General features: G+C 34.7%; 1 protein-coding gene across 2 annotated transcripts in view; it reads right to left on the bottom strand.

Moving 5' to 3' along the window:
* Positions 1-25,823, bottom strand: part of Csmd3 (CUB and Sushi multiple domains 3) — a 952,990-nt gene that overhangs the window by 455,593 nt on the left and 471,574 nt on the right. For both annotated transcript variants that reach the window (XM_026785886.1, XM_026785885.1), the window contains 2 exons: positions 15,328-15,431; positions 7,322-7,434 (listed from right to left, as the gene is read on the bottom strand). In XM_026785886.1, the coding sequence (XP_026641687.1) occupies positions 7,322-7,434; positions 15,328-15,431 (217 nt within the window). The remainder of the gene's footprint in view (positions 1-7,321; positions 7,435-15,327; positions 15,432-25,823) is intronic.

Below are 25,823 nucleotides of genomic sequence, written 5' to 3'. Positions count from 1 at the left end.
CCTATTATCTAACGAGAAAAAAGGGGTGGATCAAGAAGAAATGGGTGGTAAAAAGGAGCCAGGAAGGGTTGAGGTGTGAAAAATGATAATCATAATATATTATGTAAGAAAAAATATTTTCAATAAAAAGAAACAAAACCTCACCACATATAAATCCAGGGGCCTTGAAAAACTGACAGTTGATTCCTAAAAAAAACAATAATAGTTTTTATAGAAAATAATAGAATTATTAATGTCAGTATAATATATAATAATAAAGATGATAAAACAGGCATTATTAATTTTTCTGTGCCCTTGAAGTGCATACATTTGATTAAGATTACAATACTTTCTAAAAGTCACTGTGAAAGAGGAGAATCTGGTGGTTGTATACCACCTGCCTCTCATTAAGTTTTTCAAGAAAAGAAAATTTATCTAGAAGTAACCTTGGGAGAGGGTTGAATGGAACTAAAGAGGCAAAGAGGGGAGCAGAGAAATATGTAGTGCTCAAAAAATCATAACAATAAAAAAGTAAAATTCTCTAAATTATGAGGAAAAAGAAGTTGACTTAATAAAAGTGATGTACTTGGATTTGCTGCCTATGATGCACATTCAAGACTGAGGAATATGGTGGTGAGATTTCTTTCATGAGGAATATATGGCTTCATTGTTCATTTTGAAAGAGAATATAAGCCAGATGGTGGTGGCGCACGCCTTTAATCCCAGCACTCAGGAGGCAGAGGCAGGTGGATCTCTGTGAGTTCGAGGCCAGCCTGGTCTACGGAGCTAGTTCCAGGACAGCTAGGGCTACAGAGAGAAACCCTGTCTCGAAAAAAAAAATAAAAAAACAAGAAAAAAGAAAAGAAAGAATATAAACCCTGTGGTGCATTGTTTGGAGAGACTCTTGATTATTGTACTTGTGATTGAACCTACAACCTTACGCATGCTAAGCAAGAGCTCTATCACTTAGCTATACATATATTACTTTTCCAATTTTCTGTTTTATTTAGACAGTGAGACAGCGCCTCACCGTGTAACACATGTAGACTTTGAAACCTTATGTGCTCTCCTGTAGACCTGCCAGAGTTAAGGACATGTACTACTAGATTTACACTTTTGTTCATATTTTGTAGTAATGGACCTCATTTCAACAAGGCAGACATTGAAAGGAAACTAACAAAAAACAGTAATTACTCTTGATATAAAGCAGAATAATTTCCAAAAGGATATAAATTAGGTGACTAATAAATCTATAAAAGCATAAACCCTATTATTATCAAAAATAACTACCTAGACCTTGATTAGGTATAAGATGAGAAACAAAGCAAAATCATTAGTTCTCTGTTTTAGGTTTCGAAATTGTCCTGATTTTGTACTCCTGGAGAGAAGGAAATAGAGGATGTAAGAAATAATTATTTATTTTTTTTCTATTACTCATATAATTATCCTTACTTTTTACAGTTGCAATATTTATTCTATTTATATTTGACAAAATTAAATATTCTATCATTTATGCTATCTTCATGAGACTGAAGTTTTATATCTAACTTATCTTTTATCATAACTAAGGATAACTATAATTATAGCTGTTTAGTCTTCAACTCCATCACCTATGCTCTACAAAGAAACACAATAAACTCGTTGGTTCTCTGGAGTGACCTTCAATATTTCCACCACCCTTCTCTAGGAGGAAATATTGATTTGTTGTTGGGACCTTAGAAGAGTAGACACTGCTTATATCTTCCCCTGGGAAGGAAGTTTACCAACAAATTTTATAGGGAACTTTCAGGTTAATTTATTTGAAGATAGAAGTTACCAGGTTCTAGTAATAACAAAAGTTATAAATATCCACCTTATTTTGAAAATAAGTCCATTCAAACAAAAGAAACTAACAATTTCACACATACTTACACAAGAATGCTTATTTCAGCTTCATAATCTTCATTGTTATAATAAAGTCAAAATTTAAATGACTATGTATTTAGTTTGAGCTCTGTGTTTTTTTAGAATATTATGTATTTCTTGATAAGAATGCTACCTTTCTTGTTATATTAATCACAAAGAAACTAAAAACATTGTAGAGCGTTATTATTTAAAAAACAACCTCAAAAGAAAGGGGGAACAAAACCACAACAGTGTAAAGAAAAATACAAAAATAGAAAAGAATTGAAAAAAAATGAAAGAGATTAATAGGTGAATTTTTACAAATGTAAAATCTATATGTAAATATTTATAACATTTAAAATGACCCTAAGCACTATATACAACTTCCTCCAGGAAACCTCTTAAAATAGTAATGAAAATTTAAAGATTATTACTTTCATCACTAAGTACATCTTTTGTAGTAATGCTTTTTAATTATAATAAAAAACTTTGGGTTAAAGTCCTGTAACTGCATAATTGCCAGACTTTTGCTATCAATCCATCTCATCACCAGCATGTGTCCCAATTACTAAAACTTTTGAAACTAAACATACAGTGTCATCTCTCGTCTTCAGCTGTTCACTGAGGCATCAAGACACTTCAAATCATAAAAATTAATGACTCTAAATATTTAAGAAAAACAGTCATCTTTAATGAAAATATTACATTTAAAATTATAGGTCATCCCACAAAACCAGCTGGCATCATCAAAATTTTAAGCACTCACCATTTACTTAAGTTAAAAGCTATTTCAAAATTTAAAGGTATAAAGAAATTTAAAATTCTGTTAAGATTTATGAAAATATAGTTTTTGAGGCCACAGTCTATAAACACACAATGTACTATATTCAACCCACCAGAACTTTTAAAAATACCTAAACCTAGCCAGGCAGTGGTGGCGCACGCCTTTAATCCCAGCACTCGGGAGGCAGAGGCAGGCGGATCTCTGTGAGTTCGAGACCAGCCTGGTCTACAGAGCTAGTTCCAGGACAGGCTCCAAAACCACAGAGAAACCCTGTCTCAAAAAATCAAAAAAAAAAAAAAATATCTAAACCTGATTCAGACCAATTACTTTATCTGTAGTAAAGCTATAAAGTCATTTCCTTGAGGTTATTGCAGTGATATTATGAGGCCATATTCATGCTTATCAAAGTACATAACCTTGTTACTGCCAGTTCTTGCTCTTGAAGAACGCTGCCATACAGCTAAATTAAAATGAGCCAGTTTCATGCCCATTTTTAAAGTTTTATTCTTCTTTTATTATATGGCAGCCACAATTTCCCTCCCCCCACTCCTCCCAGTGCCTCTCGACCTCCCTGCTGAACATGGCAAAACATAGAATAGATTTTGCTGTTGGAATCGGAACAGGTGGGCATGGGAACAGAAAAGATCATTTGAGGTCCAGGGATGAAGAGAGAGTGTGCTAGGAAAGACGACTGGAATTATGGGATATTTGGGGGCCATTTGGAATCTAGCACACTGAAAACTCCCTGGAATCTGCAAGAGTGACTAGCAAAGACTCCTTATAATGGCGAATGTGGGGCTTGAACCAGTTATCTTTTATGACCTGGGAAAGCTTCCCACAATGGAACTGGAACTACAATCCAGCCACCAAGTCTTCGGTTTGCAATCTATCCTGCCTAGAAGATGTCTTGGGATAATGGTGGCACAGAAATTTATGGGAGTGGCCAACAATTACTCATCCAATTTGAGGCTTATGCCACAAAGGAAGCTCAGTCCTGACACTGCTTGAATGACCAGGAACCAGAGGCTGGGCTGTGTAAAGCCAAAGAAGACAACCAAACAGGACTTGGAAAAATAGTTCAATGAAATGTTTACTAATGATATTCTGCTATACTCGTGGAAAAGGGCTGGAAGATTTGTAGGAGTCAAGACCATCAATACTGCCCAAAGAATGAACTAACCAGGGCTCATAGAGGATCACAGAGACTGAAGGGACAATCACTGACCATGCATCTCTACATATACATTTTGGTTGTGTAGCTGGTTGTTCTTGTGGGACACATAACAGTGAGAGTTGGGCTTGTCTCTGACTCTTTTTCCAGTACTTGGGACCTATTCCCTCCTACTCGGATGCCTCCTCCAGTCTTGATATGTAGGTTTGTGCCTAGTCTTATTAATGCCTGATCTCTAAAATGAGATATTATGAGTTCTAGAATTCTGTAAACATTTCATTTAAAAGAATCAGGAAACTACAAGGAACATTTTAAAATATAGCCAGCATTGGAAATGTGGTGGTAGATTTGGTCATTTGGTTTGAGTTGTGCACACGGTGTGTGTCCATGTTATGATTTTGTGTATTTGCTGAGACAGAGGGAGATCATTAATTTAACTTGACATTTTTTGGTATTCCCCACACTGATTAGAATCTGCAGCATCTGCTTCTAAAAATCCTTCAAGTTCACCTGGGACATAATATTTGATAATTGAGAACAGCATGGAGTCAGCGAAGTTAGACTCATGTCTCTGTTCTGCTGCAGATTCATCGTGCTCATTCATTTCTTCATCTTCCATTCATATATGCACAAATGGTGGCATGATCACATTTTCTGAGAATGGCTTCAGCTTTTGAACAAAGTTGAGTTCTTATTATTATAGCGCTTACATCTTAGTAGTTTAATATGAAATATGAGTAACAGTTCTTACCTCTTGCAATTTTAATGCAATCTAATGAGTTAATTTAGGCACAAAGATTGGGATATCCAAGGAACTGGATAAATATTCATAGTCCTTTGATGATTCTTTAGTCTTCTAAAATGAAGGTGAAAATATATCCCTAAAGTTACGCACTATTAGTAGAAACTAATATGGTTATTAGATAGAACTTTTTTATTTTTTTACTTTGTTTGTTAGTTTGTGTTTTTGCTTCTTTTCTAGTTAATATTCAATGGAGATAGTGACACTTCAAAAACAAAATTAAGGTGTTTAAGACCACTGGGAAAGGTAAACATGAGAGCTTTATTTTTTTCAGATGGCACTGCCAGTGTTGCATCCTGAATCATTGCTTCAGTATGCTATGGCCCAGTGTTTGCTGATGGGAATGCAGGGCCAGTAAGTTGTATTTCTTTTGTCTGATTATATAGTACTTGTTTTATAGCATATGTCAAAAATAACAAGCGGTCTATTGTGAAAGTAGATTTAAGGTAGACATTAAAAAATGTGACATGACTGAACTTGGTCCACAAACAAGAGTAGGTAAAATAATGGGCAAAAATTAGACACAACCATATAATGTATCCAAATACATATTGATGAGTTAAGATAATAACATATAATCTGGTTAAATCAGGGTTTTGAGGGGAAAATGAAGGGAAAATAAGGAAGATCAGCATTGGCAATGAGTCTGATAGATTAGGAGAAACAAGATAGAGATGAAGAAGAGAGAGAAGGTCAATTTTCAGGTACAGCTTCTTGAGCTGATTTGAGATCTGTCCTGCCTATGGTTATTTATACATAAATTCTTTGTATTTTTGTTTGTTTGTTTTTTTAAAGACAGGGTTTCTCTGTAGCTTTGGAGCCTGTCCCAGAACTAGCTTTTGTAGACCAGGCTGGCCTCAAACTCACAGAGATCTGCCTGCCTCTGCCTCCCGAGTGCTGAGATTAAAGGCATGCGCCACCACTGCCCAGCTATTCATCAATTCTTATATGATTTTTAGGTTCCATCACTGAATTATTATCTTATTGAAAGAGAGAGTCCTTGTTTGTTTTTAAATTCAACGATGTATTCAATAGTTTACATGAAAGAAGATCCGTGGAAGAACTTGTAAGCACTATTATTGAAACCAAGGAAAGGATAAAATAACACTGACTTGAATTTCTTTACAATGTACTCTACCCTTGATCAGCAGTAAACACAGGAACTGTAGACATGTCTGTAGAATCCCCTGCCCCTACAACCTCAACCGGCATGTCAATAACTTTCTAGTTGAAGCACCACCATTAATGATTAATAGTTTCTGAGGTTTGAGCAACTATAGATTTTATGACAAATCTTTCACAGGGTTGAAGAAATGTTGAAAAATTACAGGAGTGCAAGGACACTTATTTCACTTTTCTGTTGAAAGAGGAAAGACAAATTAAGTAAATAGTTCCAGTAGAACCTGACTTGGTTTTGCAGCTGTAAATTTGTTTTATTTAATCAAAAAAATGTGCATTTTAATTGGAGCAGGAATACATTTTAAACCACAGCCAAGTGAACCTCTTTTATTCAACTGACATCCATACAGATTTCCAGACCTCTTTAAATTAATATAGTACTAAATTTAGTCACAAGTAAAAAACACAGAATGAATGTGTCCTGTCTCCCAGACAACATCACGCGTTCATTTCATATGTCCAGATACAAAGGAATGACAGTCCTTAAAATGGGAAACTGATTGAAATTATATTTTTGCAAGCAAGAAAAAGAATTCACAGCCATTGTTAATTGGTAAGATGGAGAATAATTATTTTGCTACAATAGTAACAATGAACTCAAACTATGTAACATTCTGTCAGACTCATTCACATGTACCTTCCTAGATTCAGATTTATTTTTATTTATTGGCATTTACGTTTTTCAGATAGAATTTCTCCTTTGTATATATATTTTCATTGTGTGTTTATGTTGAATTTAAAACAAACAATATGAGAGAAAATGTTTATAATTTTGAACTGCATTTGTCTATCATAAATGAAACTAGAACAGGCTTCACATTCAAAAACAGCCTATTCTTATTCATGTCAACCCTAATGATGAGATGGCAGAAGTGATTTAAAGAAAAAGTAATGTCACTGACATATTTAAAAGTGACTCTCAACACTAACATGATATATTAGAACTTATGGAATACTATATATATTCAGGTATTTTAAGAATTAATTCATTTACATATATATATTTGAGTATTTAATAATAGCTGTTATTTGAAACAAATTATTAAAAGGGCATCAATTCACAGTCTTTTTTGTGAAAGTCAGGCAGTCCAGAATAATGAAGCATAGGATGAGGGTTTAGGTATAAAAAAATAGACAAATTGTAAAGGAAAGCTCATTTTATTTAAAGATATGTAATATGTCTGCATCTACCGTGAAAGAGAAAATGATTTTTTTGGGGGCGAGGGGGGTTCGAGACAGGGTTTCTCTGTAGCTTTGGTCCGGTCCCGGAACTAGTTCTCGTAGACCAGGCTGGCCTCGAACTCCCAGAGGTTTGTCTGCCTCTGCCTCCTGAGTGCTGGGATTAAAGGCGTGCGCCACCACTGCCCGGCTTGAGAAAATGATTTTTTAAAACACATTTTTTTTTCATGGAACTGTAGAAACCATATCTCCCTTTACTTTGCAGATGCAATTAAGCTTGGATTTAAATGTATTCTCTGACTCTATCGTGCTAGCATATTTTCTACAGACCATCCATTCTTACCTTTGTAGTTAACCTTGAAGCCAACAGATCCAACACTCTCATCCGTTTGAAGATGCAGCCACATTTGACTTCTCATGCTCACTATCAGGTCTGGCACAAAGCTGCCAGTCAGCCTGAGAAAGAGATTGATAAAAGATGGAGAGATGGATCACTAAAGTACCCTTTGCATGCAAATTATGAGAAAGGTACCCATTACTGCTTTCTATATTGGAAGAAAGCAAAACTTCAAGCTTACAGGGCTATGTGTGATATAACGTGAGAGACAAACCACCCAGTTTAGTGATCAAACTTCGTAATTTAAAAATACCATTTCATGTGTTTAACTAGGTTAGATCTTTCATATCCCTGAGGTAAGATTACTAGAGCATCAGAGAGTTTTATGCTTCCTTTTGAACTAAAAAGGGAAAGTAGATCTATGATCTTTAAGCATTTTTATTCCTAATAAAAAATCCATACCATTTTAATCTTCAAGTTCCAGAGAATTTTGTTGCAGATGTTTTGAGAACTATTGAAGTGTTTTGCACACAACAATCCCCAAGTGATATACCTTAACTCTGTAATACTCATATTGAATGCATGATGCTTTATATAATTACTCTCATGTTGGGTGTAGTGGATAGTTTTATGTCAACTTGACACAAGCTAAAATCATCTGCAACAGGAAACCTCAGTTAACAAAATGCCTCCAAAAGATCAGGTTGTAGGTAGGACTCTAAGACACTTTCCTAATCTGGGATTGAAGAGGGATGGTCTAACCCATTGCAGCTGGGCCAACCCTAGGAAGGTGGTCCTGGGTTCTATAAGAGAGCAGGGTGAGCAAGTCATGAGCAGCAAGTGGAAAAGCATCACTCTTTCATTGCTTTTGCAATGACTGCTGCCTGTAGGTCCCTACCCTGTTTGAGTTCCTGCCCTGACTTCTTTGATGATGAACTATGATATGGAAGAGTAGAGGCAAGCATTTCCTCCAAACTTTCTTTTGGTCATGGTTCATCATAGAAATAGTAATCCTAACTAAGACAATGCATGCCTGTTTACACATGTTCTATTGTTAATGGTGTCATTTAAAGGAGCATACTTCTTACCTGATGTAACATAACTGCCTCTACACATGAATGATGCACATTCAGTAATGTGCTGTTTTTGAACTATTGGAAAAAATTACTTCGTATTCCCTCTCATATTAAAAATGTATCATATAATTGAACAGAAGCCAAAGGTCAAGAAAGGATGAAATCAAATGAGTAAACCAGACATAGGGATATGGGAGAAGATTCCATCAAGAATGCAAACTAGGGAAAGTAGTCTTTCTATAGAGTAAATATTTCTGCTTATTGATTTTCAATTTTATACTAAAAAGATAGAGGTTTTTTCAAAAGAGAAATAATAAAATTGCCTACTAAATGCTAAAACCACAACCATGGCTACAACATTAGTTCAGGAAAGAAAATACTGTTTCCTTTTACAAATAGAATTAGAAAAAAAAACAGGAGGGGACCATCCTCAGAGAAGACTATGAACACCATCTCCTGCCAGTTCTGTTAACTAATGAAGGCGAGGTTAGCTCGGATGATCACTTGCTTGAACAGAGTCTGGAAATGACAGCGAGTAGTCCTGCTCTAGAGATGACTATCAAAACCACAAAGGTGGAAGTTTACATACTACATCTTAAGTATAGCAGCATCAACAGTGCCCCTCCTGAGACAGTTTATGAAATTAATCATGGAGGAAGTCAATAAAATATTTTGATATAATTGTGAGTTACATATGCTTAGGAGGAACACTGAGATAGGGAAAGTATTGTGATACATTAGATTGTATTACCTTTCTGCCTGTAAAAGAATTATAAATTTTATGATATAAAATCTTTATCTGTCTTGACACTGCTTACTTGATGCGTGTGTATATATATATATATATATATATACATACATATGCACATGTATTATATCTAAATGTATACTATATTAATCTTTAAAGTTTCACAGACTTTCATTAAAATATTTGAATGCTGTACAAATAATAAAAATGCATTGCTAAAATATATTTCTCCCAACTCACATTTAGCAAACTATTTGTCTGTCTGTCTCTCAATCTATCACTCTTAACAATATTTCTCATAGGAAATATTATTGAAGTAGCCTTTGTCTTGTGGATTTTCAGTGTGGTATGATAGAATTGTGGTGTGATACTGGCTATGGTGTCTTGAGGTAAGTTTGGAAATGAGTAAATCTTTACAAGAATGAGAATTCAAACATAGATTCAGAACAGAAAGTGAATTGACTAAGTCTGAAATCTGTGTATGAGCCTAAATATATACAACACTTTTAGTTTTACTATATCCAGCATGCCAACCTTCTATGTTATGGTGGATATTTAAATTGTTTTTTTTTATTGCATTGCTTTGTGTGTTTGCCAGTTCTGAACTGTGCAAATAGCCAAAGCCTATAAAATGGTATGTTACCAGTTCACAAAGGATACCCATGGAGGGTCAATTGCACCCTTGCTCCTTACTCTCTGACGGATCTTGTATTTCTTGATCTCAGTTCACCCCCAATTAAGGGTGCTAACAACTCAAACTAGTGAAACCTACACTTGAAATGAAAACAAAAATATCAAACTCCCATGTGTCAGTCACATTAGATTTAGAAAATGATAGAATCATAAATCTCAGGTTTCTCTAGATGAATAGAAGGATTTTTGAAGATTACTAACTTGTATAAAGTTACATGCCAGTAATGGCTTTTGTTCCTGGAGCCACCTGTATGATGTAGAAACAACAAAGAGATAAAAATATTTCTTCCAGTTCCTATGCTGCTTTAAGCCAGACACAGGACTCCATGATTTCATTTTCAGCTTGTCATAGAACAGGTAGAATTGTATTTTTGTCTGGATCAGGACAAGCTATCTATGTGACATGATTCTATCTGCCCCTTTAACGATAGAGTGAAGTTTAGTTTTCTTTGGTGAAATCAGCTTAGCAGATTTCCTATTGTGCACATTACATTCTGGTTTAATACATACTTAATAAGAAAACTGCTTCATTTTTCCTTTATTTTGTGGGGAAGATTCACTGTACTTGTATGTGATTTCATTTTAAATTGTATTTTCTCATCATTTGATCTCTTTCTTAAAACTTATCTTCGCATGCAACTTCAATAGATAATTCTTCTCAAAGGACTTGATTTAAGTTCCAGTTGTCCCAGCTGTTTGAACAATTTTGTCTCCAACTTCCATGCATGACACTAAAGAATGTTTGGGGGCTGAATCAAGATTCTTAGATCATCCATAAAAGGCTCTCAAATGGTTCTTCAAACAATTTTAATGCATGCTTGGAATTCACTGTTTGTGACTAAATGAACTTCAATCTACGTTTATTTATAAGCAGAGTGACCTCAGTGTGCGTCCATGCTGTGCTTTAAACCTCCTGGTTAGTCTCTTTATGCAGAATAAAAGCATAAAAGCTCTACATAAATGCACTCAGAAATCTTCATTATGTTCTGAAATAGAAACTGAAATAAAGGCAAGATATATCAAATATCTATTAGGCTCAATGCCTGATCTTTATATTCACTCAAAGAATTTCGGTTATATCCATTAGGGAACAACAGCCTTTATACATCCTAGCAATTTTCTTTGTGTCATGTAAACATGGAACTATTGCTTTTTTATGAAAATGCATTCAATATTTTATCTTACAATTCTATGAAAAGTAAGGCATCTGTTCACTGTGAAGTACCTACAATTCACTAGAGATAGTGGCTGCTGGTAAAATATTTTTTAAAATTCTGGGAACAGCATTTGACAATTACATTTCAGAAAGGATCAAGATCCTGAACAAAAAATATATCATTGGCACATTAATACAAGAAGAAGTCTGTAAATGTGGATTTGAAATCATTGCTGTCCACGGGCATCAGAAGTTCTAATTCACTTGCTATTTCAAAGTATAATGATTATCATCATTAAATTTGGTGGAGAAAATTTTGACACATGCATTGTGCTCTTCACCTATGGGTTTTTATACTTGTGAGTTTATTTAAATACTATTTCCATATTTTGTGTTGTTGTCTTTTGTTTCTACTATAGTAAGAAAACAAGTATTTTTGAATAAACATAAAAATGAAAGTGGCAACTAAAACATTTTAACACATTATTTGTGTGTAATAAATAAACACATAAACAAGCAAGCTCTAGGAAACTAGAATGAAATTATTGTTTTCCATTGAACTCAACAGTTGTTTTACAGTAGATGGACATAAAAATTAAAGAGAATGAAGCTCTAGTGAGCGGTTATTTTATAAAGTTAATATTTATGGTTAGAATCAAAATTGCATAGGACTTATTTTTATAGTTTAAGCTAAAATATTCAGAGAACTGAAAGCATATATTTATCATGCTAGAAGGGACTTGGATGACATCATATTAATGAAGTCTTGTCTACAAAAAGTAATTTCTGCAGTGAGCTAGCTTTCTTTCTTTCTTTCTTTCCTTCCTTTCTTTCTTCTTTCTCCTTCCTTCCCTCCCTTCCTCACTCTCTGTCTCTCTGTTCCTCTTCCTCCTTCTTCTTCTTTTTCTTTCTTTTGCTTTTTGATGTTGTGATGATTAGAACTTTGTCAATTTATGAATTCTCAAAACTGGGTGTGTATATTTGCATGTGTGTAGGTGCTTGTGTATTTGCACTTGTATACATGTTAATGGACTTGGAAGTCTCTAAGGTTAGGTGTTCATATACATATATGTGTGTGTGTGTGTGCATGTATGTGCATTGATCATGTGCTTTTCTGTGTATGCTTTTAATGTGATTTATACCTTGATATGTGAGTGTGCATGTGTATATGCACATGCATATCAATAGTTTATGTATATGTACTTATGTGCCATATACACTTGTGTAAGAGAATGTTCAAATATATTCATATGTGCATGATATTTGTATGTGGATTTGTGGATTTGTTTGTATGTGCATTTATATATTGAATTATGACTGTCAATTTGTGAATATACCAGTGTTTTTTGTGTATATATATATATATATGCACATATATATTTATATGAAGTAAGCTTCTTTAATCGGCAATGTTCCATCAATAGCTGCAGATGATTTAGCAAAATCCTGGTATTAGGAATGAAGATTGTCTCTTTTAAATTATTGATCAGGGGATTTTAAAAGATTCAAAATAATATCGAATATGTTATTTCCCCCTGTTTGCATCACAGAGTTGAATTCTTGTCGCTATCACTAAAGACACTGTAACAAGAATTGGAGGACTGGACCTGGATATGTCTTGAAAGCTTCCTATCCGAGAACTATCATTCATGGTACAAGAAAGTAGGAAGTGTACATGTTTCCAAAGAAATAAATCAGAGCTACAGCCACAATGGAAAATACCCAATATGGCAAAAGTGCAACAGTGGTGGCACTGATATTTTGGTCATGGTCAAGAGTTGTTTAACTGGATTTAGTGTCCACTCAACAGACTGGAAAATACCCAGTATTGGAAATTTAGCCAACTTTTTGTGACTCAAGAGGTCATAGATCATATAGGAAACATCCACACACTACTTTTCTAAACCAGCATAATTTCTAGCTGCACTCTAAGTCCTTATTCTTATAAACAAAGATAACTATAGCTCTCATCCCTCATCATAGACATTTATTATCAGAGAAGATCAAGAACATTACAGAAAACTACAGTGAAACAAAATGCCCAGAATAACAACCATGAGTGCACAGCCCCAGTGGATATAACTATAACATAACTCCTGTACCTAAGGCTCAGTGAACATCATGAAAGAGGGGGAAGGAAGATTTTAAGAGGCAAACAGATGACCAGGAAGTCTGCTGTGAATTGGTGTCTCCTAGAAATAGTAGGAAACCTGCATCCATGATACCCTAACAGTATGGCTGTCTGAACTCCATCTAACCAATAACAATACTAATAGACATGTTATCATGGAAGACGTAAATCTCATGGGCCCCCATCCCTAGACAAAGAACTACAGGCAATTAAGGAATGCTGAGACTGTAAGATGAAGACTTCCCCAAAGGTAACTCCCTTAATTAGTTATCTAATTCTGAATGGTCTGCCCTGAAATCAAACTCACACAGCATCATTCAACAGAATCAGTAGGTTGTCTTTAAATTTTCATACATTTATACATATATGTAAAAAATTAAGGAAAAAAAAGGGCAGGGATTTGAGAGGAAGCAGTATATAAGAAAAGATACTGGCATGGAGAGGGGAGTGAAAATTATGTAAATATTTTTAACTAAAGATTAAAAGAAATCAGTAAGTTATTCAATCAAAGGGATTTGGTGTTGAAACAGTATTTTAAATGTAAACTCTGTCAGCCAACTGATGTGGGAGTGTCATATATCAATCTGTTGATTTCATTGGTTAAGCAATAAAGAAACTGCTTTGGCCTTGATAGGTTAAAACATAGGTGGGAGGACTAAACAGAACGGAATGCTGGGAGAAAGAAGCTGAGTGAGTGAGTTGTCATGATTCTCCCACTCCAGGCAGACGCAGGTTAAGATCATTCATGGTAAGCCAGTTCGTGGGCTACAGAAGATTATTAGAAATGGGCTAGTCCAGGTGCAAGAGCTAGCCTAGAAGAGGCTAGATAGAAATGGGCCAAGTGGTGTTTAAAAGAATACAGTTTCCGTGTAATTATTTCGGGGCATAAGCTAGAGCTAGCTATGTGGGCGGCTGGGTGGCGAGACACAGCACCACTGCTCCTATTACAACAAGCCAACAATCCAGTTTCTGTTAAATGTCTTGGTTGTGATTACTGACAAAATTATCTTTCTGTCCATTTTAATAGAGAAAAGAAATTTTATTTATCAGATATATAATTTGTTTTTAAGAAAATTTTTTCTGATGGTAGACAGAGGAAGGCGGGACAAAATATTTTTATATAAATATTTTAAATATTTAAGTTATTTCTCAGGATAAGGAAAATGCAGGTGAAGCCCATGCACTGAACAAACCAGGGAAAATAGAAACAGCATTGTAAAAACAAAAACTTATAAACATTTATTTCACCCTTCTATGAGTAGTATTGAATGAAAATCTATGGTTTAGTGGTATAACTTTTTCAGATGATTACTCACTGGGAATATAAGAACACATCCCATAGTTTTATTTTTTTCTATACAATCTTACACCAGCTAGCTGTCCTTATCCTCACTTTATGTAGAATTAGTTGTGAGTCTCTACTTGATATCACTTGATGACTCTGATATCATGGTTACCCCTTATCTACTCTACTTCTTGATCACATTCATTGAGTGCAAGATATTTAACAATACCCCCAGGCATGGCGTCCAATAGAGAGGAAAATAGGATCTTCACTCCACCTAATAAAGTCTTTTTATCCCATTCCTGACATCATTTCCCCCTTTGAAGTTCAAAATGGTACCAGGAATTCAAGCCTTTGGAATCAACTGTTACAGAGACTTAAGCAGCTAGTACAGAGCAAAGAGTTCCACATCAAGTCCTCTGTATATATATTATAGTTTTCAGCCTAGTATTTTTCATGGAATTCCTGAGTGTTTGTGAAGTAGCAGGTTTCTAATTCATGTGCCTGATCTTGGGACTCTTTTTCCTTTATTTTTGGGGGTTGTTTTGTCCAAGTTCAATATGTTAGATTTTTTTTATTTATCTTACATTTAATTTGGTCATATTTATTTGTTGTCTCCAGAAGCATGTTCATTTCTAATGAGAGGCAGAAAGGAAATGTATCCTGGGTAAGGGATATGAACTGGGAGGACTAGAGGGAGGGGAAATTGTGATCAATATATTATATGAGCAAACAATAAATTTTTAATAAAAGGGGAACAAAGAAAAATAATGCTTCCAGTGTCTTGTGTATCATTCCAAAGATACTCTGGTATATTCCAAAGGTTTGTGGTATAGGGTAGCATGAGTATTGAAAAACACACTGACAGTAAAAGTTTGCAAATAATGATTCACTGTAACAAACATGAAACACTGACTACTTACACCTGAAGCACAGTCCTTGGGTCTCCAACTTCACCCCCATCACCAATAGTCAAGGTGTCATAGCCAATCTCCAGATCAAATTCCTCAAAATTTATTTGGATAACCTATGAACAAATAAAAACAAACACTCTAAATATATTGAACTATATAATAGAAACCAATGGTAAGCAATGGAAGAAGATTTTAATATGACATTATCTATGAACATCACACATTGGAAGTAGATATTACAATATCACCACTCCATTTTTGCTTCCTGTCTTTTAACTCCTGTATTAAATTTTCAATGAAATGGCATGATTTCTGTTCATAGAACACTATCTTGGATGTAAGCATAATTAATGCAAATCCAATTTGGGAAGGCTTTATAAAAAGTTCATGAGAGAGTGATTTTCCAGGCACCTCCACGTATTTTTTATAAACTGGACAGGAAAAAAGTATGCTATTTTCTTAACTAGTAAAGCCTAAAAATGATAGTGCCAAATTTGAATGCCAGTGAACAGATTTAAAGTTACAGGTTTATTTTTATGTTTACTTAACTAGCGGACTCTCTCAAACTTCGTAAAATGTGCTCTTAAAACGGGAGACATATGATTTTGAATATAGCAGACAATTTGGAATTGGTTTTACAAAAACATTTTTGTACACTCATTTTATCCTCATTTTAAAACAAAAATACAGTTACATTGAAATTATGCAACACACCACTGAAAGTCAAAAAATTCTATGCAGAAAGAGATAAACAATTGAGGTCCTAAATATAACCGTGCCTTCAGCCAATAGTGATGTATAATGGGATATTAATACCACTGCATAGGGAAACAATTGTTAGAGCTCTCTAACATTTTTAGAGAAAAGTAAAGAAATTATACCTTTAGCAATAGCTACAACTACTTGTTATTTTTAAGTGTAAAAGTATAGAAAGTAAAATCTGTCTCTGGCAGTTTTAGCTCTATATCAAACCATTCAGTGTTTATGATTTTTTAGTTTCAAATGTTGTTTTGTGTTGACATTTATTAAAGCTAGCTTTTCAAATTCAAAGCAGCATACGAAAATGTATGAAAAAGTACATAGTTTACACTGTCACAATTTTTTAATCATTTTTAAAAGTATTTATTTATTTATTCATTCATTCATTCAACTGTTTGTTTATTTACTTTTTATTTAGTTTCGACTGCTAAAATAAGTGGTTTGAATGATAATGTCAACTATAGGTACAGATATTAGAATTTTGTTTCCTTGTTAGTGGAGCTGTTTGGATCGGTTTAGGTGGTACTGCTAGGTCAACATGTTACAGTGACATGCAACAAAAGTTGTTTACTGTTCAGACCTTGCTCAACACATAACTAATATAAGTGTTCTAGATCTTCAGTTTACCCTCTCAAACTGTTAGCTCTTGTTTATTAGTGAAGATTAGGTCTATATTTATCAGTTGTGTTGTAAAATGTGATAAAATCTCTTTCAAGGAGTTTTGCAAGGTTTGAAGCAAGGAACTGTTTTGATATCTTCTACAAACTTCACTATTTTGGAAAATGACTTTTCAAGAAACCACGAAGGAAGTATTTGGAAAAATGTTCAGCCCTAAGACTTCAGGTATCATGTTTTTGGTAGGAAATATAATTCTTTCTGTTTTATTGAGGGCAGCGTGAGTGTATAGGTTATATCATGCAGAAAACCTGGAAGGATAGTATAGAATCAAACCTGAAAGGAAGCTAGGGATTGAATAAAAGCAGCAACTCCAATGGCAGTCCTCCTTCCTTCTCTAGTGTTCACTACGTCAATGATCATTTACTTGACTTCAAAAGAAAATCAAAAAATGAAAACACACACACACACACACACAAACATCACCTCAACGAGTCTTTGAAAAGGAATTAACTAATGTGTTGCTACTTAAATTCAAACTCATTAACATTTTGTGTTTTTTATTGTTTTTTAGTGAGCCAAGATGTGTCAGTGTTGAAAGCTTAGCGTTATTGGGTCTGATTTTTTATTATAGACTGCTAAATACAGGAAGGTTCAGGATTTTCAATGTTATCCTTTCTTGGATTGCCTTCTTAGCTTTTTGTGTTCTACATGTTTTTCTATTGTAATCTTTGGCTCAAATAGCCTCATACAATTAAGTTTATGAATCACACTGAAGCCTTTTTGCTCTCAATGATTCCAGATTGCATGAAACAAGGAGATCACTATCAGTCAGTGAAGTAGCCACCGAGACCTTAGAACAGACAATGACTATAATTACATACAATCCCTTTTCTAGAATCACATCCTGGGTTAACACCAGGAAACTAATGTGCAGGAGGGAAATAATAGTCGGGAAGATACAGACAAAAGAAAGGTGAAAAGCCACAAAAATATCGGTGATACAACAGTTTTCTCCTTGTAAACTTTGAACTGCTTTATCACATCTAGGAACATAGGTTGGGATGAATTCCAGTAGGTTTTTGCAGTTCCTTATAAGATTATGGTATTTCGTAGTGTTTTTTCAGGCTTCTTGGGAAAATCAACATGTATACAACTAAAGGGAAAGGCATAATGTTGCTGTAAAACTTTGCAAAATAGTATTTTCGATTAATATAAGAAATGCATAAGTATTAGTTAATATCTATAAAGAACTTTCTTAGGCATTACAGAACTTTAATATATTGGAGTCCATATTGTGGGTTCACAATTTTTTTTTGTCCTAAATTTCTTTGTTATTTGAGAAACATCTACAGAGGTTTCCTTTTGTAGATCTATCAGTGATAAACTATTTAATATTCTAGCATCAAGAAAAATTTTCATTTATTTTTTCATTCATTCTTGCTGAAAAATGCTTCCAATTACATATTTTAGTTATCATTTATTTTATAAATGTTCTACAGATATTTCTCTATTGTGACATAACTTTTAATGCTAGCTTAATAAATCCAATGATGAGATATTAACATCTGTTTTTAATTTTTGCTTATTTCTTTGGCTATTTTTAAAAACTCTTTTTCTCTGTTGTATTTGTTTACCTCCTTTAAGATATTCTTGATGAGATATATGTTTTTCTGCATGGTATGAATATAGACAACAATAAATTATAAATCACTGATTCTTGATAAATTTTCAGTGTCAGTTATCATTTTATCTTTTAATTTTATTGTGTATGAGTAATCATTAAAGCAGGATAGGCTGTTGGTAAGGACATGGAAGATTTTAAGGAACTTTTTGCTTGCTGAGTAGCTAATTAGGGCACTGGGTTCAAATGCAAGGCTTCTAGGGCTGATTGAAAACAAGATGTCTAACTAAGACTCTGAGCTCACCACAAAGTGCTCCTGACATCCTGGCAGCGGGCCACCTGTTAACAGCTAGCTCTGTTGTCTATCAGGAAGCAGAAAAGTCAACTGCTTCAGGGAGGGCTTTGAGAAAGGGGGGCCTGCTTGACAAAACTTGGGGCTGCTTGACATAACCACTTTGGGAAGGGAGCTTGTTAGAGGTAAGGCACACCTGCTGTTATATAAGACTAACTCCTTTGACACAAAATGAACCTGGCTTGCAGTTTTTGCCTATATAATGTCAATTCCAAATGATGAGGGGGCTCGGCTCCCTACTAAGCTGCGACGAGTTGGACGAGACCCCAGCCTGGTTGAACAGAGCTCCGAATAAACCTTGCCTTTGATTCTGGTTGACTGGATCCTGGTGGTCTCTCTGGGGGTTGCAACTCAGGCACAACACTGGTGTACATGTGTATAGTCAAGTGTTTTCTTCAATGGTTGAATCCTGGATGGCATGGAACTCACAAGGTAGACCAGGCTGATGTCAAACTCAGAGGCATGCATGCTTCTTCCTCCTGAGAGCACTGGCATCTGATGCTTTTTCATCAACATGGAGTATATAGGCACACATACATTGCTTTTGTAATAAATTGCCTGTGTATTCTTTTATGCATTTGTGACTTTCATTAACTTAGGAAAGTTAATCATCTTTTCTTCGTTCTTCACCCCTCTAGAATTAAAATTGACATAGTATGATTTTTGCTTTGTATATCTCTTAAACCATCTTCTGTAATTTCCATTAACTTACTTTTATCTAATAATTGCATAATTTTTAGTTCTATCTTGGTTCATTAATTCCTTCTTTATTAGCATATTCATTGAATTATTTAAATTCAAGTATGCTCTTCAGGTTTTTTTTTTTCTTTTTTTTTCTCCTGGCCACTGGAGGCATGGGCTGGACTGTTAAATTAGCATGTGGAGACAAATGTGAATCTAAGGGTTTCCTGTCTGACAGTAATACTGGAATTAAAAACATGGAATTTGACAGTGCTGGAGTTTATATCTTAGCAGCTTCAAATTACTTTGCTAGTCAAATCTAAATTTTCAATGATTACTAACACATTCCAGGATAAACAGAAAGGTACTTTCCATTAAAATTTTTACGGAAAATGCATTGACGATCTCAGAAGTCATAACAGAGCCCTCAAACTCTGGAGTCTCTCCAATGAAGTCTGCACGAAGACAGTATTTTGAGTTTCCAGCTGTAATGATATTGTCTGCACCATTCAATGAGTAATTTGTAAATATTTTAGCAAAAAATTCATTTGTAGACCATCTGACAAAAGAGAATGGTTAATGATGTGACACTATTGGGGATGGCCACTGCTCCGGACTTAAACTTAGAGAGGAACGGCATGTGGAACTGCGCCTGTGATGATTTTCTGAGTGTCATTGGTATCTCAACAAATTCTGCCAAACAGACAGACATTCAGTATGTCTCTGTCCAAATGCAGTTCTGATTATAGAAGAGTCCTCTCCAGTCCAAATGACAGTCACGTGCCATCAGGATCAGCTGTGAGGTCTCTAGAACATTCATGTCCACCATCTAGGACTCATGAAATAATCAACTGGGCACTAAAGGGTCAAGGAAGCCTCACAGTGAGAGTTCTGTGACTTGTAGCATATACAAACTATTTCTTTTCAAATACCACTTATGCTCGTAGGTATCTTTGGCAGACAACCCTCAATACTGATGCTTTCTAACTTTTGATTTTCTCCATCATAACCTAGGTCTTTTCATTATATGGAGTGTCCAAGGGCAGTGGTTTTTCACAAGGTATCTATTGCATTGCTTCAGTGTAGCTCATCAAGTGTTCCCGACCACTTTAACACTTGAAGTTGTGTACATCATTCTGCTTCAGAGATGGTTGGTCTCAAACCAAAAGCAATATCATAGCTGTGGATTAACCTTGCATGACAATAGTGTCAGTCCCTTTGCACAAGTAGGTATTTAGATTATTAGGGTCCTGAAACTGACGTGATTATTGTCAATATGATGGGAGGAATAATATGGCAAGATGGGGTTATAAAAGGATATCTGAGTTTTCAAAGTAAGTTAAAAAGCTTGTCTGTGCTGAACTGACTTTACCTGACTATACTGACTACAGTTAATAGAATATGTAGTTTGAAGACAAAAGCTATATAGTGAAATATGTAGTGTCAAGAAACAGGTGCTTTGTCAGGCAGTGCGATCCCAGCATTTGGGAGGCAGAGGCAGGTGGATCTCTTTGAATTTGAGGCCAGCCTGGTCTACAAGGTGGGTTCTAAAACAGGATCCAAAGCTACACAGAGAAACTGTGTCTCAAAAAAAGCAAGCAAGCAAGCAAGCAAGCAAGCAAGCAAGCAAGCAAACAAGAAAGAAAGAAAGAAAGAAAGAAAGAAAGAAAGAAAGAAAGAAAGAAAGAAAGAAAGAAGAAAGAAAGAAAGAAAGAAAAGAAAGAAAACGGTGTTTTATCAACAGGCTTTGGGTCTGTATATCCCTGGAGAATGCTTTATCATAGAGCTGTGCCTTATTATTGAAATAGGAACTCTTCAAATAAAGGTAATAAAGACTTAATTTAAAGGAATTTCTTTTAGGATGCAATTTATCTCTATGTATTCAAATAATCAACAAATTTTAACCACAAATGTGCAGTTTGCCTTATGTCAAAATATATTTGCTAAATACTTCACACAGTTTTTCATTTGGCTAGACAAGTGCTACAAATTTTGGAGCACTGAGCCTCTAAAACACTTCATATCTAATAAAATACATTAGGGGCTGAAGACATAGCTCAAAGACTAAGAACAAATGTTATTCTATCAGAGGAGCGGCATTCATATCTAGGCAAAGAAGGCTCATGAGTGCCTGTAACTGCAACTCCAGTGGATCCAATGTGCCCTTCTGAGCATCTCACATACACAAGCACAAACACACACACATACATGCACATACACACACTCTCACACACAAATAGGCACACAAACACACACACACATACATTATAATAATAAATATATATATAATAAATAATATAAAAATAATAAAATGTATTTTTATGTCAGGTATATGTCTTGTACTTTAATAATTCCTGAAATGCAATAATTTGTAAGTATTTACATACTAATTATTTTTCAAAAAATAAAGTGCCTAAATTAGCATTAGCTATTTATCTTTCATCTAAAGTCTAGATTTTTACTCAGTCTGAAAGCGGATGAAAATTCTCAATATTTCTCTAGCAGCTGATCCATCTAGGGGACATTTTGTACTTATGCAATTAGTACAGCATTCAAATTAGCCTTTGATAGTGTTTAACTCAACAAATTAATGATGCTTTAATACTAATACCAAGCTATCCTCATTAGCGAGACAGAATAATATAGTGAAGGGCACAGGAAAAGCATGAGGTTAAGTTCCATCTCCACTGTAGAATGTTATACAAAGTTAGACACATAAAACAGTGTTTATACATGATACTTTCTGAATCATGATACTCTGGCATTGGAAGATAGCACACAAGGCAGGCAGTAAGCAGTAGACCTTCAGTAAGTGATAGCCATTGTTTGGAAAGGTTACTTAGGCCTCTTCAGGTAGATGTTCATATGTGCTTGCAATGCACCTTGAGAAGTTCAACTCCTTTTTTTTTAAATATAGTCTTCAGTAAGATTTCTGGGAAGAGCTTTCCCTTGATCTTTTCAACAGCTAAGAGTGCTTCTTTTTTTTTAGTACTTTCCTCCATTATGTGTGCTTCCAAATAAAAACAGACCACTGTAATATCAATAACTTCTTTGATTACTAGTTAAATTAATCTAGAATCTATATTTAATTGAGAACACAAAAAATATAATTGAGGTATGCAAATGAACTGATATCTAAACAAGTTTCTGGATATATTTTTCAGACATTGTCATCTAAGTCTAGTGGAGAAGACTAAACTTTAATATGCTGATGTAATGCCTACTGCATAGTGCTCTGTAAGGGTAACTTGACAGTTATCTCTTTTGGAAACGTGTGAAAACTGTCTGCTCCACAAGAAGAATAAGGGAAAGGTTTTCTCAGGAATAAAACATCAGCCACAGCAAAGCAAAGAGGAAATGTGAATGAACTAGGTGTCTTAGGGTTTTTCTAGGTGTGACAATACCATATACAAAAACATCCTGGGGAAAAGGGAAGTTTTCATTCAAGGATGGCATTGCAGGCACTGATACAGACGATATGGAGTGGTGATGCTTACTGGATTGTTTCCCCATAAACTGGTCATCCTGCTTTTAGATTCCGTGCAGGACAGACCACCTGCCCAGCTCATCCAGGTCAATCATTAGTCAAGAAATGGCCCACCACTTACCTACAGGACAATCCAGTGGGAGAAATTCCTTAAATGAGAATCTTTTTTTTTTTTGTAATGACACTAGCATGGGTCAAACTGACATAAAACTTGCCAGTGCACTGGGGACAAATATTTCTGGGTCTTGCTCTTTTTTTGGTCCATTCACAAACAAGCTTCGTCTGGGTTTAAGTGGCAACAGGACAGAGGAAGGGACGTTAAAGTCTCACACTGTGTTATGGAATATAGAAATGGGACAGAATAGACATTCTCAAGATGCTTTTTATTTCAAATAAAGATGGGGTAAAAGCCATGTTTTTCTCCTGTTATATTTTCACACATTCAAAAAAAATATGCTGTGGAAAGGCCAATGTAGAAATCTTTGCTTCAAAAAGATATTTTGTCAAATGTTATTGCTTAAATAGCAAACTAATACATATCATAACAGTATAGTGCTAAAATTGATAAATTAAATACATGGAAGTAATTAATATACATTCTAAATCATTGGCTTTATAAAAACAAATGATATCACTCCACTTTTGTGAAATATATTGACGAAGAATATAAATGACTTAGTGTATGATGGATGCAGATCTATTAATCTACGAATTCCTTGTTTGAAGCAATCATTTTAAACAGAAAAATCTTTTATACTCTCAAAAGAGTATATCCTATAATGCTCTACTTAGATATTTTGTTACATAAGATATATCCCAAGGAGCTTGCCTAGACCATTAATAATGAGAAATGCCAGATCAGGGAATTCATAGGTTCATCCATTTTGCTTTTGTATCAGGTTAATAGCTTCAATTCTTATAAGGGCTCATATTTTATGACAGAGGAGAAGAAGAGTCTAGGGACCGAGAAAAATATTGATGGTATGATAAAAGCTTTTAGCTTCTTCTTACTTTACAATGCCTTTCTTACTTGGACACAGGTTTTCCTCTGTAGAGAATTGAAACATGAAACAATGACAGATTGCAAGACACACTACAAGTGCTTCACTGAAGGGACAATATTATATAAAATGAAAATTTCATCAACTATTAAATCTATAGCAGAAAAGTACAAAAGCATTGGCACTTTTCTGTCATTTATCCACAGTCATTGTGTATTATCAAATATTTTCTGTACATAATATGCTGATCCTTGAAGGATATGGTTTATAATATTATATAATAAATCATATGTATTTAAAATGATTTGAAACAAAGTAGTGTTTAGTCAAGAAACTAAATTTATAGGAAAAGACACTTTTTTCTAACATTATTTCTTATTAATAATGGCATAATTCTGACTGGGTGCTATGTCATCTACTTATAGATATAGGTGTACCCATTTATTTTATCTATCTATCATCTATCTATCTATCTATCTATCTATCTATCTATCTATCTATCTATCTATCTATCATCTACTCTTTTTTGGACCTGCATCTTTATTTAAATAAATAAGTGTTAGATTCTGCTTTTACTTCACTTATGGTATTTTCTTCCAACTGTTTCTGTGTACTACTGTGTTCTTTTATTGTTCATTTAAAATACCAGATAAAAATTCTTGAGGATAGGAAATCATCTTTTTTAAAGCAGGCTGTATGTAGATCGAGATTTTTTTCCAGGAATAAAAATGCTGTATTTTTCACGTTCTATTTTGAATTTAATATATCATCTTTAATAAAATAAAAATCACATGGAATCTTCCATTCTAGCTGTTGAAAATTTGAGGTCATCATGAACTGAGCATCTAACTGGAATATATGAAAGCAATCACAACTTAAAACAAGAATAGTGATCAATAGTATTTCTGCAGATGTTATCCTATTCCAATCTTGTCTCATGTATCATACATTATAGGTGACTATGTTCGTAGGCCAATGGTTCTGGAAATCAAAGACAATAGTCAATGCCAAGTAAAGAGACAACAGCAGTGTAGAGGTTGAAGATATGTAGCCTGTGATATTTATTCAAAAAACTAAGTCTAAGTGTAATTTTGTCTTCAAGATAAACTTAATATTGTAATGGGAAATTTCTTTGGAGTTTATTAAACTCCTATTTGGATAATTCCTCACACAGCTTCACTTTTAAGATGCTAAACTGATATAAATCTAATTTTAAGAAAATTGCAATGTATAACATTAAACATGCAATTTTAGAATGAACGAATCTAACATTGTGTGTGTGAGAGAGAAAGGGAGAGAGAGAGAGAGAGAGAGAGAGAGAGAGAGAGAGAGAGAGAGAATTAGAGAGATGAGTTTCTGTTGTGATCCAGCTGCCCTCACTCCCCCTGATTGACAGGGGAACTTCCTTGTGGTCTGTAATTGACAAGGATGTTTGTGTTCTTTCTGGCCAGTGGGTCTTTACAGAAGTAGAGGTGTAAAAGGCTTTAGCTGAGGAAAAATAAAGGTTGCTGTTCTTCCACCTGAAAAGGAGCCTCCTGTCTCATTCCCAGCACCACCACCAACCCTCCCCCACCAGTCTGGGAAGTCCAGGCCACCACCAGTAGTGTGGCAAGTTTCTTTTGTTTGATTGTTTTGTCCTATTTTATTGTTTATTTTATCTTATTTTGTTGAACTATTATCCTTTAGAAGCCTGTTTTCTTCTAACAAGAGTCAGAAATGGGATGGATCCAGATGGAGGGGAGATGGGGAGAAACTGGGAGCAGTAGAGGGAGGCAAAACCATATCAGGATATATTGCATAAAAACAATATTTCTGGATGCAAGAATTCCTCCAGAAATATTGTTTTTATGCAATATATCCTGATATGGTTTTGCCTCCCTCTACTGCTCCCAGTTTCTCTGGCACAACTGGATGTCAACCTGTAGAAGAATGAAAATAGACCCATATCTATCACCATGCACAAAACTCAAGTCCAAATGGATCAAA

Source organism: Microtus ochrogaster, linkage group LG3, assembly GCF_000317375.1.
Source record: "Microtus ochrogaster isolate Prairie Vole_2 linkage group LG3, MicOch1.0, whole genome shotgun sequence".
Lineage (NCBI taxonomy): Eukaryota > Metazoa > Chordata > Mammalia > Rodentia > Cricetidae > Microtus > Microtus ochrogaster.
This window is presented reverse-complemented; position numbering and strand designations above follow the sequence as displayed.